General features: G+C 36.9%; 1 protein-coding gene across 8 annotated transcripts in view; it reads right to left on the bottom strand.

Annotated features, from left to right (window-relative positions):
- Positions 1 to 12747, bottom strand: part of GRIK1 (glutamate ionotropic receptor kainate type subunit 1) — a 370605-nt gene that overhangs the window by 26935 nt on the left and 330923 nt on the right. For all 8 annotated transcript variants that reach the window (XM_042903075.1, XM_042903078.1, XM_042903076.1 and 5 more), the window contains one exon: positions 9630 to 9847. In XM_042903075.1, the coding sequence (XP_042759009.1) occupies positions 9630 to 9847 (218 nt within the window). The remainder of the gene's footprint in view (positions 1 to 9629; positions 9848 to 12747) is intronic.

The following is a 12747-nucleotide window of genomic DNA, read 5'->3' as shown; positions in this document are numbered from 1 at the left end:
AGGTTATTCCTGATATGAAGTCCCTGGGGTGCTAGAGGGGAAGTCTAGCTGGCATGGACTCCTCTGAAGTGTCGAAGGCAAAACCTTCTTCTCAGTAAGAAAACTACCATTTGGTAGAGCACTTGGTCAAGTTGAAGGTACAGGAAACATTCTACAATTCCTCTGACCCCCTCTTGTTATTCTTGCTGGTGCTTAATGATGGTAAACAAAATGTAGCAGAGAATAGCACCCTTCTGCTTCCATTTAAAATTCTCTTTCATCATTTAGCAATTTTGCTATTATGGGGCTCCATTGTATTCCACATTTGGAATTGTAGACTATTTGAGAAGCGGGGGAGCTTAGAGATATGGGAAGACCCAAAATGTGGCTACATAAAAACATTTTCAACTGCTAGAAATATCTGTAGTTGGCCCTAACACCTTAGGACACAGTCGGTTTTCTACCACTGGAAATCTACAAGAAGAACTGCATGATTGGCACAGTTTGCCTTCAGGATTCTTTAACCTCCATGTTCTACTCTCTGGACCAACTCCTTTGTATTATTTAACTCAGGTCCTGACTTTGGAGACACACAGAGGGTCACATTTAGTTAGTGAAAGAACAAGCACAGAATTAGGATCTCTTTCCTCTTTACCCCTGAGTTCTGGCCATTGTCATACCCTGTTTTGTAATGTTTATTTTTTATTAGGTCAAAAAGTACCCTTTTGATAGCCATTAGATTTATTCCTTTTTAATACATTTTCCATTTTTAAGACACAAGTCTTAATAATTCTTTTTTTAAATTTATTTTTATTTTTTTTAATGTTTTTATTTATTTTTGAGACAGAGACCAAGCATGAGTAGGGAGGGGCAGAGAGAGAGGGAGACACAGAATCTGAAGCAGGCTCCAGGCTCTGAGCTGTCAGCACAGAACCCAACACGGGGCTCGAACTCACAGACTGTGAGATCATGACCTGAGCTGAAGTCGGATGCTTAACCGACTGAGCCTCCCAGGCACCCCACAAGTCTTAATAATTCTTAAATGGAACTGTTCGAATGATAGTCTGGATAGTTTTGCACTTCTAAATCTTCTGTAGTCTCAGCCTGCTAAGTCATTTTAAATAATACATATTAGAAAAAATAGAAGCAGTGAATGCCTCTTATTTCAATGAATATGTCAAAGGTTAATTAGAATATTTGTAAAGTACTCCGAGCTTCTTAGCAAAAGTCACTAAAACCGAGAAGGTTTCATTTATTAAATCTTAGATCATCTTTTTTTTTTTCCCTTAATACTGCAGGAGCATCAGGTTTCAATAATTTCATTTTGCCTGGTTAAATCTGATTATGTGGCTCTTCTGATGCCGATGAAACATTGTTGGCAAAGATTAAGCATTTTTTCATCTAAAATCTGTTATAAGAGAGTGCTATAGCATCTCCATTTGATGACCACCATTTATTGTTTTTTGGTCTCCCTATAGTGCATGGGAGTTAAACACTCACTGGGAAATGATTTACAATGTGTCTGTGTGCAGTTAAAAACTACTTATTGAAAGCAGTAATAAGAACCAGAACATGCAGGGTTTACTGTTTGACAAACAGTATTCTAAGCACTTTGCATATATTAATTCATTTAATCTTCACGGTGATCACATGAGAAAGATTCCATTACCATGTCTGTTTTATAGGTGAGGAATCAGAAAACACATGAGGAAATGATAAAGCCAGGGTTTGATTCCAGCAATATGGCTCCAGGGTCTGTGTTCTTAAGCAATGGGGCCGGGGTGGGGGTGGGGTGGGGGGATCCACAGGGGATCTGTTTTAATACACAGAACAACAAACTCATGACTTGGCTAGTTTTAACAGCTAAGTTTTCTAAAGAAACAATTGCAGTAGTAGCATTGTTATTTTTCTGATAATCAGAGCCCCCTGTACCTCTTGTAGTCATCATGTAACATATGGAACTATTTACATAAATTTAGACAAAACGTAAGTATTTTCAGGAGTGTGACAGTTGGGACCTAGGAAGAAGTGTGGATATTGTTTATATTTTTTCCTTTAACAGTATTTTGTATTTCATATAGTTCTGTTGTTTTCAGTTTCAGGGTTTCTTCCTGTGTGTATAAATATGTGTAAATTCTTCAGTGTGAGATGGTCTTAAGACTGGTAGAACCTCTGTCTTATAGACATATGCCTCTAATATCTCATTTTTACTGAGATAAGCATTATTTATCACAATATTTCTTGAACCAGGTTATAAAGTTTCGACATTGGAGATGTATAATCCTATTATTTAGTAAAGTGAATAATTGTGCAATTCTATATAAGACCAATACATCTGAAGACTTTATATAGAGATCCATGTTTATATATGCTTATATATATACATATACATATACATATACCTATATATAAGCATATATAAATATACATATATATATATATATATATATATATGCATAACCACACACACATACATACACACTGGGATAAATTATTAATATTTGATCTTTATAACCTTATTAAAAGTGATATTATAAATGTGGTGAATATATGCACGTTTAACAAATAAAATGCCAAAACCAGTTACATTTTAAAACCTTCAATTTACTTTTTTTCTTGAGATAAATCCTGATTTAAGAACAATCTTAAAAATCAATCAAAGATGTGGAAATCATCTATGTAGAAATCCAAGCTTTGGGAGCAAATAGTTGCCTTCAAAGCAATCATTTTCTCTAACACACACAATTAAATATATTATTTCATTAAATAATACATTCTCACGAAATTTTAAAAATATTTAAATTACAAAAATCACTTCGAAAGATCTAAGAAAACATTTATCCTTATAGTGAGGGCTTCCGTCTTTCAAATGTATGTAATATGATCATTGCAGTTGATCATGCTCTTACCTTGATAGAAAGTTATGACATTTGCAGAATCTCCAAGGTTTTAAACATTCATGTTCCCCTTTAAAAAACTCCCTCAGTGGGATTTAAACACCTTTGCTAAAACATTTTTCATGTTTTTTTCCTCCTGTCTAGAGTTAAAGATTGGTCCATTACAGGCAATATTACAGGATTTGAAAAAGGTTAGCTTTAATTGACCTCATAGATTTCTTCCCAAACAAATACAGTTTTAACCTACGGGACTTAACATTTTGGGTACTGGTGGTAAAATTAGCTGAATCTTTCAAACACAAGCTAATATCTTCTTATGCAGAGAAGTTTGAGAAATGTCTTTCATTTTGTGCTTCCTTATATGACTATTTCTGTCTGAAACCTGTCTCCTCATAATGGCTCATTGCTTCAGTTCCACTGGTGTGGTGCTCAGTAACTTTTTTGAAATGTCTTTGGGCTTGATGACAGCTCCTAACCACCCCCTGGAAGGAGATTATAAAGGTTAGAGAGTCCCTTATTCCCATAGCTGGTCCAAAGTCCGTAGACCATGAAAGCCAGAAATGACAAGTCTGTTACGATTTTTTTAAACCTATTTTATCCAAGTCATTTTAGACTGAATCATGATCTAATCTGTGTAATCCTCTGGCTTGGGTCTGAGAGGATAGTGATTTGTTACAAGGCAAGCTTCTACTGCGAAACATTTCTTACATGAGTATTTTCTACCTTTCTGGCTCACAAGGACTTCTGATGTTCACACCACTTCCTGTCTGCACAAGACATGCTACTTAGTCACATGTTGCATTGTATTTAACAAGTCTGTGTGCATCTTGTCTCTTGATTGCTCTTCAGGTCTTCAAGCTTTGTACACACTTTTATACCTGTCCCTCTCTTGTCTCTTACAGTGCCAACCTCAGGTACTGGTCAAATTGGAGATCTTAGAAAGCATATAAATTAAGATGAATCCATCTGAACTACCTTACTCTGCTTCTCAGTTGAATTCTAAGGACATCCTCACCATCTGTTTCCTACCTACCATCTGGAAGTAGTTCTTCTGCAAACACCATGTATGCATTTAGGAAAGCTTCCAAAGACTAAGTCTTTGTTTGGCCTGGCCTCTGGAGGTCTTTGAGATCTTGGGGGCACAGGAATTTCCTCTGGATTTCTTTGTCCGTTAGTAGAAGGCACACCTTCCAGAGATCAGTGACAGTAAGAAAGTTGAACAAGGACCAAATTAGAGTTTTTTAAATCCACAGGAATTAGAAAAGTAGGACTTATAGGTAGAGGTGTTGAATGCTAATGGTGATGACGTTATTGGTGAAAATTACAGTAAATTCTAACGTCCTGATTGTTTGCAATTTGCCAAGTAGTATTGTAAACACATGACCTCTATGAAGTTATTTATTCCTTAAAATAATCTTATAAGCTAGCTTTTATCCTCAATAAACAGAAAGGGAAATCAGGGGCATGGAGTTTAAAAAACTTGCCAAGGTCAGTATAGCTAATAAGCTAATTATTATATTAACAAACCAATTACTATCTTAGCTGATATAGCTAATAAAGTCAGAATCTGAAGCTATGCTGCCTTGCTCCAGAATATGTAATCTGAAGCACTTCACCATAAATTTTAATTTATATCCCAGCAATTGGTGTTAGGCATATCTCCTGAGAAGACTGGCTGGTATCCTCTATCTCTGAACAATAGACTGGCACCATTATTCTGTTTGGAGGTTGGTTTGCAAGGGGCATTGGGATATCCTCCTTTTTAGACCTCAAACTGTGCTTAGACTTTTTACAACAATGCCTTCTTTAACTGGAAAAAAAATGTGACTTGCTAAACTGTCATCATGAGACCAAAGTTTGGACTATTCCCTTTACCCTGAAAGGTAATTAATAGAATTACATCAAGGAGAAAGAACAGAAGTTTTGTACTTTCCTTACCTTCTATGAGAGATGGAGAAAACTAATGTCTTAGTGCTCCATTATGAAAGGGAAAGCTGGAGCTGGATGCCATTGCTGTCAATTTTCTTGGGTATAAATGAGGTAATGGTTCGTGTTGACCTTGGGGATGCTACACCCACGTTGTGTCCACAGGTTGGCCATGAACTGACTGATCTTTGTACTTCCTAAGATGCTGGTGGTGGTCTTGGGGAGTTAGAAGGGCAGGGAAAACTTTTACCGTTCAAGCGTTTGAAACAGTAGAAAGAACCAAGAAATTCTGCAGCAGAGAGTTGAGAAACCAATCCAGTTAATATCATATTATGATTTAGTATTATCCCTAGTGGGATAAAGAAAAGGGAGTTTGCTGAAAAATTCTCCCAAATGAAGTCTCTTGAGATTCTAAATTATTAAAACACTGACTTATAAAAAGAGTCCATTTATTAGCAATACAAACAAGACAAGGAGAAATAAAAGATCCCCAAATATCAGGGGATTTCCTGAGACATCTTCAACAGTCCCTGGATGGCTGATAAAATACTCTTCCTCTCTTTAACCTTGTCTTGGTAGTTGGCCTAGTGGTAACTGACATCCTTTGAACAAATAGATATTATATCATCCCTAGTGTTGAAGACTTTAAGACTCAAAGTGCTGACAACCTTGAGAAAATATAATGTTTAATAAGCATCATTAACAGAGTGACTTTGGCCACAAAACTTAAGAGTTGTTCCTTTCTCTGGACAATATCAAATTCCAGGTGTTCACCTAAAGCTTTGTGAATGCATGTGAAATTGAATTTATGATTTAACCCTGGTTTTCTTGTGTAAACACAGTCTCTGATGACCAATGTAGTTATTCTGTATACAAATGACTCAGTGAAGGAAAACTGCTTCAGCCTTTCCTGTCTTAGACACATAGTACCTTGACTAACACTTGCTTAATAGATGTCAGTTTATTCCCTCAGCCTTACCTGAATTCAGATGGTAGAGAGTGGAATTTCACCTGAGCTATTTGAACAAATTAAATTTTGGGGTGTTTTTCATGTTGAAAATCAAGTAAACTAAATTTGAAATCTAGGGTTGTGCTGCCTGCAAGAGTAGAAAAGTCTAGCGGAAAAAAACCCAATAGATTTTGACTGAAACTTTAGTAAGCAACTTCTGGCCACACTTGTCAAAGAGAAACTTCTCTAAATTCTTGTGGTCTAGAGACCACATGTGAGCAATTAGGATATTTTGTGTCTTCACAAATTTTGATAATTTCTACAGTTCTTTCCTTTTAGGTACTTCCTATTCCATAGCTCTAAAAACCATTTAGAATCAACTTGAAAACAAAAGGACAGATTTCTACCATTTGGATGCAGCCAGAGGTAGGAAAAAAAAAAAAAAAAGTTTCTTCCCCTGGGAACAAAAGCACTTGAAGTTACACGGTGTGTGATAAGAAAATGCTTATTAGAACCTTCCTTGTGGTTGAGTGGAGATGAGACCCATCTGAGCAAATGGATTATGACCCCAAAATGGATTCTGATCCAGGTTATACTAGGCGAAGACGGCTTTTCTTACTCATTCAATAGCCCAAGAGAGGATATTGTCTTCAATTGAGAGAAAGGGAGGGAGGGAGCCCCGATGGCACAGCCGAGGTGAAATGGTAGTGAAGAGCACGGTCAGGACTGAGGTTTTTGACCATTAACTACTGTCACTCAGTGACTCCAGGTGGAACTACCCTGAGAGCTGACAGCCTGGAATGTTTCTTTCCCTTGTGGAGTAATCCAGCTTAAGAACCCTGAGTGTGTATCCCTCTGAAGCTTTCTGACAGCTTGCCTCCCTCAAGGGGAAAACTAAATCGGATTTAGTCCTTGTTCTCTTTTTACAAATAAATTCCTTCTTGATAAATAAGGTTGCTGGGCTACAAGCTAACTTGTAAATCGAGGAACATGGCAACAGTGTCTTTTCCTGTGTGGGTCTCTATTATCCCTGCTGCTGTGGTCTGGATGTGTCCCCTGAAATCTGTATGTTGGAATCTTTAACTCCCAAAGATGATGGTATTAGGAAGTGAGGCCTTTGGGAGGTGTTGAAGTCATGAGGAAGGAGCCATTATGAATGGGATTAGTGCCTTATTAAAGAGGCTCCAGAGAGAACCCTTGTCCCTTCCTCCATGTGAGGATACAATGAAGAGTCTGTGACCTGAAAGAGGGCCCTCAACTCAACCATGCTAACGCCCTGATCTCAGACTTCCAGCCTCCGGAAGTGGAGAAACACATTTCTGTTTTTTATAAGCTACCCAGTCTGTGGTATTTCATGACAGTAGCCTGAATGGACAAAGACACTTGCTCTCTTCCCTCCCTCCATCTTTCTTAGAATTCATTAGTACATTTGTTTGGTTTTTGGAAACATGTTTTCTGAGGGCCTGCTATGTGCTAGGCATTGCTTTAGGTTCTGGGGACATAATGGCAAACAAAAGAAAGAAATTCTCTACCTTCAAGGAGCTTACTCTGAGGTTTGGCTGAAGCCTGCCTCTTCCATTGACAGATTTGTAAATTTGGGGCAAGCTATTTAACTGAGTTGTGCCTCATTTTCTTTGTATAATGGGGATAATATCAGTACTTGCCTCAAATGGTCTTTATAAGGATCAGATGAGATCATCTACGTAGAACATTTAGAAACAGAGTGCGTGGCTATGAGCTAGGGTGCTGGGCATGCTGCTACTTTTCACTGCTGTTGCTGGTACTATGATCACATTCTTTCTCCCTGAGATGTTTCTTGAATCATCATTTGCCTGGTGACCTGAGAGACCACTTTCATTTGTGCCTCATTTTCAGGGCCAAGGAGCAAGCAGGAACCCTCTATGAAAATGCCCAGGGAGTAGAAGTTGTGAGAGTAGCTCGTGACTGTTGTAGGGAAATGCACTATCCAATACACTGTAATGTGGCCACCCCAGGGTCCTGCTGGAATAATGGGGACCAGCACCCTTTATATACAAAGAGGCATGTGGGCAGAAGGAGATCAAAATGAGGCCAAGGGATGCTTTGTGAATACACAGATGATTTGCACAGGAGCAACGTCAGGCCCATTGCTTTTGCAAACGGCAGCCTCTCTCTCTTCTGTATTTGTAGTATACATCCAGAAGGTAGGAGAATCTTCTCTGCCTCTACTTATCTACTTCCCAATACTTTAAAACTTTCTGATACTGATGAAAGAGGTAAATCATTTCAGATTTTTTTCAGACATACCCAATTCTACTTTGGCAATGTCCCTCAGTCCTATATGTCTTGCAGGTAACTTTCCTGGTTTCTGACAAGCATCGTGATGAATCACTAGCTTGGAGTAACTTCTGTCTCTTCACACTATCGATTTTACAAAAATCCAAGCTTTCAGAAGCTTGGAAAGCCATATATTTAATGTCATTTGTCCTTAAAACAACACTCGTCTAGGGAAGAAACAATCACTGCCCTTTATACATTCACTAAATCAATGACATATTTCTTAAAATGAAAAGAATGTTTAAAAATCATTTTTTTTTTCTAACAGAGAGGAAAAGTAAATCCTAACTTTTTATGGTGCTCTGTTTTTGATAAACCTCTGGGTATAGTTTACTCTTAAAACAAAGTAATTTTTATTTATTAATTATTATTAATTGTTGAATAAAATTTACTGCATAAGTGGTACCTGTTTTGGTGAACCAATACTGGTAACAACGAATTGTTCCTTTTTTCACCCTTAGTTTTTTTATTCCTAAATTAGTATCTACTCAATCCTGGGATGACAACTTCATTTTTGGTAATCTAGATGTGAAACCTTGACACAGGTGTTTTTAGAATTTATTTCGGTTGCGCTACTGTTTTTCTTTTTCTTTGTCTTCACATGTACAGTTGCCTCTTAAAAGAAGGTTCTAACCCATCCCTGTCATAGACCAAGCTTGTGACTTTGAGCAGATAATTTAGCTTCTGAAGGCTTTGTTCTCTTCATAAGTAAAGCCAAGGGCTGACCTTCATGATCTCTAAGGTGTTTTTGTTATCTCTACACCTCCCAGGATCTATTGAAATCCCATCACCCCGCCTACCCATGGAGCCTATTGTGTCTGAGATTTCATAATAAAAGTACTAAGGCTTATTTCATAGGCAAGGAAGAAATCAGTTGCATCACTCTAAGTAAGTAATTACAAATACTTGAACAATGAAATGCACTTGACAATAAAACTATGTGACTCTAACTTTAATTCTCCTTTGGTGCTTTGGAAGGCACTCCAAGCTATTGGAAAGCTTCAGGCTACCCTGGTGGCACTGTCCTCACTGGTGCAGATACAATATTTGACTGGACTCCCTCAGAATGTTTTTGGTTCTGAATCTCCAAATAAATTCCAGTGTCAATACGTTTATTTGTTACCCGTTTCTATCTCATTAGATACAGAACAGAAAGAACAAAACAATGATATTCAAGTATTCTGTAATCTGATTGTCAGAATTTCAAATTAAGGAATCTTCGTTTTATAGGTTCCATGCATGAGTGATTAGTTAATGGGTAGTTGAGCTGTATTCAGAAAACAGCATTTTTGTTGCCGTTGTTGTTCTAGTGACGGCAAGAAGGTACTGACCTATAGATCTGAGTGTACTAAACTGGGGATAGAGGAACCAGAGAAACTGCTTTATACTGACTGCTGGGGGCACATAGGTTCCTTGTGATGGGAGTGTGTCATAGTAAATTTTATTATTTTTTTTAAACCTGCCCCCCCCCAAATCTTTATTTTTAAGAGAGACTCTTCTATTCCACGTTTCCCTCCCCTCTGTATGAGGTAACCATTGAGAATCCATTGTCAGTTTCTTACCTTGAAGAAGGTCATTGTGGATCCATCTCTGACTGCCCCATATTCTATTTTGGTTTGCTTTGCCAGATCATCTGCTGAATCTATGGGGGATTCCATTCTCTCCACTGTCAAGAAGGCAGCCAGGTTGGCAGTGTAGGATGAAATGATGATTAAGGTGAAAAACCACCATATCCCGCCAACTATTCTGGTTGATAGAGCTTTGGGCATCAGCTCTGATCCTGTGATGGTGTCACCAGAATAAGAGTGTTAAGCAAAGTTAAAAGAGAGAAGACTTATGATTCAACACTAGTCGAGAGAGATAATGCATTTTTGTGACATGAAAATTATAAAGCCATCAAAGACTTGCTCTCTTGTGTGTAGGTGAAATAGAAGTATTTTTTCTAATTAGAGCAAAATCTAAATAATCTTTTTCACTAATCACAATTACTGCTTAAAATGCAACTTACTGACATTTCATGGTATTAAATGTGTTTAACCTTGAGATATTGTATGTCTAAAATTTATAGAGTTAGTTTAGTTGCTTAGATCTGAGTTTGTTTGCTTGTTTTTGTTGAAAAGTCAACCCCCAATCTTTGGATGCTTTTATTAAACTTTTAGATATGTATCTTATTGTGTGAAATAAAGTGTTATCAGTTTTTATACAGCTATGAAAACTTTGAAGTGCTAACATATTTTTATTTAAGGTTAAAGGATATGAGAAACTTTTAAAAGATTAACATATTATGCCATTTGTCTCATGTACTTTAATAAGACATTAAGATTTTACAATAAAATGAAATAGGATAAAGCCACACTTGACAGCAGATGAATCCTTTTTCATTGTTTTATGCTACTTTTAAAGTCAAAATTATTTTTTTTCTAATGTATATTCTTAATTGACTGAGGAGAATGTATTCACTGAAAAACATACTTTTGTTTTTTTAAAGTGCTCTTTTATTAATTATACATCGATGACTGGCTGTTTCTTAAGTGGAAAGGGGCTCTTTCTGGTAAAAAAAATCCATTTTTATATGTCATCCAATGATTATTATTGTGAAAGATAACATGGAGAGGCACTTAACATGTTTTCTAAGAGACCCTTTCTCTCTAAAAGAAAGGGTCTATGGGCCAAGTGTCCTTACACAAAGGTTAGACATTTGTGAAAACTCCTTAGCTCAAAACTGTTGGTCAACCTGAGCTATGAAGGTCAATGAATCCAGTAGTAGAATTAAAAGGGGCAGAAGGGGATATGCAGGGCTTATTCCAATTGTACTGATTCATGGGTGGATTTTGGCTACTCTGCTTGCCTGAAATTCACCATGGGTTCTGTACTTGGCATTTCCTCCATGAACTTGGGGGCATGATAAGTTTATATGACTAGTTAAAAAGTGGAAGAAAAACACCCTAAATGTAAAAATCCAAAACGTGAAGTAGAACAGGGGAAATATCTGGTTTCAAAGATTCTTTCGCTATTCTGATTGGGTGTTTTGAAGTTTTGTAGTCAATGGCTTAAGATGGAAAGGGGAATTGGAGTTTACCAACCTACAGATAAATGAGTTTATGCTCAAATTTAATCTATAAACAGACACACATATTGCTCATGAAATCAAAGCCAGCTCGGGGCTCATGATAAGCAGATCAAGGTTGGCAGAGTTTCCGGGCGTTGAATTAACAGATATATTTTCCTAATGCTCTTAGGAAATCTAGGAGCTTTATTCTCTTTTAATGAGGTAAATAGTTTCACTGCGATTTGTATTTCCTTCTTTTGTTTGTTTGAATTTGGGTGTGTAATATTACACAGATTTATAATAGTTTCCATTAAATTGCCTCCAAGGATTTAGTGGGATAGTTTGTTGCTGTTGTTTTAATCTTGTGGTTTAATGGGATTTATATGCCTGTGGGTGTCTGTGTGTGTTTAATGCCCAAGGTTGTTTCATATCTTTGTACTTAATTGATCTAGCAGCCTTTTGGCAGTGTGATATTATTTAGATCTTTAGTTGCTTATCATTAAAATACCATTTATTTCATAAAATAGCCATGGGAAAGAAGTAATACAGTTAATATAGATATATTTTCTTAGCTTATAGTTATAGATTTTCTCCTATAAATTTATCCTTATGTTATTTTGTAGCATTCATGAAAATATAAGGTAGTAATTTGTTATTTGTGTAATTACGTATTATGTTATGTGGCAGCAAAACTGGATAAACCCATTGATAACCAACCTCTGACAGGTAACAAAAAATACAAATTCGCATCTAGCATATTTAAAATAAATGTACTTTTGAATGAAGTTGTGGAAATTGAAAAAAAATAATTAGTAGAAACCTACTCAGATTGCATTTTAAACCCTTGGCATAGGATATAAATTAGATTTCTGGATATGTCATTGTGTTTTTTATTTTCACATAGTTTTGTGACTTTCATGACCCTCAGTGTTAACTGAAATACTTAGAAATGGCTTTCCTCAAATAGAGATGATCTGTCCAAGTTCAGAAGTAGAGAGAATGAAGTTATGAAAGCAATAAAAGTTGAGTGAAACATCCTTAGAAAATTTTGGGATGAGAGACAATACTTGCTGAAGTCCCTTTAGTGCCTTTTACGGCAGACATGACAGCCAATCCTGATCCAGACTTTGCTCACGCTCTGTAGAAAAGAGAAAGTCTGATCATCACATTAAAAAAGAAATTAAACAAATGGTTTCCAATTGAGTACAGTGACAAGCTTCTGCTAACAAGAGAGAGCACAACAGTTGATACAGAAGGTTGCTACCTGGCCCAATGCCACATGCTAAAGACAGATGCACTAGGAGTCATCGGTACCACAAATTTGTATACGATGATATTTCAACTGACAAATATTTTTAAACTTCTTGAAAAACAAGCAGAGTCTGGTTGGGGCTGACTGTCATGTACCCAAGGTAGTGGTAACGATCAGACACTGCATCCCATGGTTTGCTGTGGATGATGGTAAACTCCAAACAGAATATGAAAGAGATTTGGGGAGGTGGGTGCACTCATATGACACAAGGCAGTCATGATCATATATACCTGCATGGACTTGCTGCATGCTCTTTGAAACCCATGTCTATATTTTTCTATTCTAATGGTATAGAAAGGCAAGCTATAGTGTGTGGGGG

The sequence above is a fragment of the Panthera leo genome, chromosome C2 (genome assembly GCF_018350215.1).
Source record: "Panthera leo isolate Ple1 chromosome C2, P.leo_Ple1_pat1.1, whole genome shotgun sequence".
Taxonomy (NCBI): Eukaryota; Metazoa; Chordata; class Mammalia; order Carnivora; family Felidae; genus Panthera; species Panthera leo.
The sequence above is the reverse complement of the archived record's forward strand: the minus strand, read 5'-3'. Positions and strand labels throughout refer to the sequence as shown.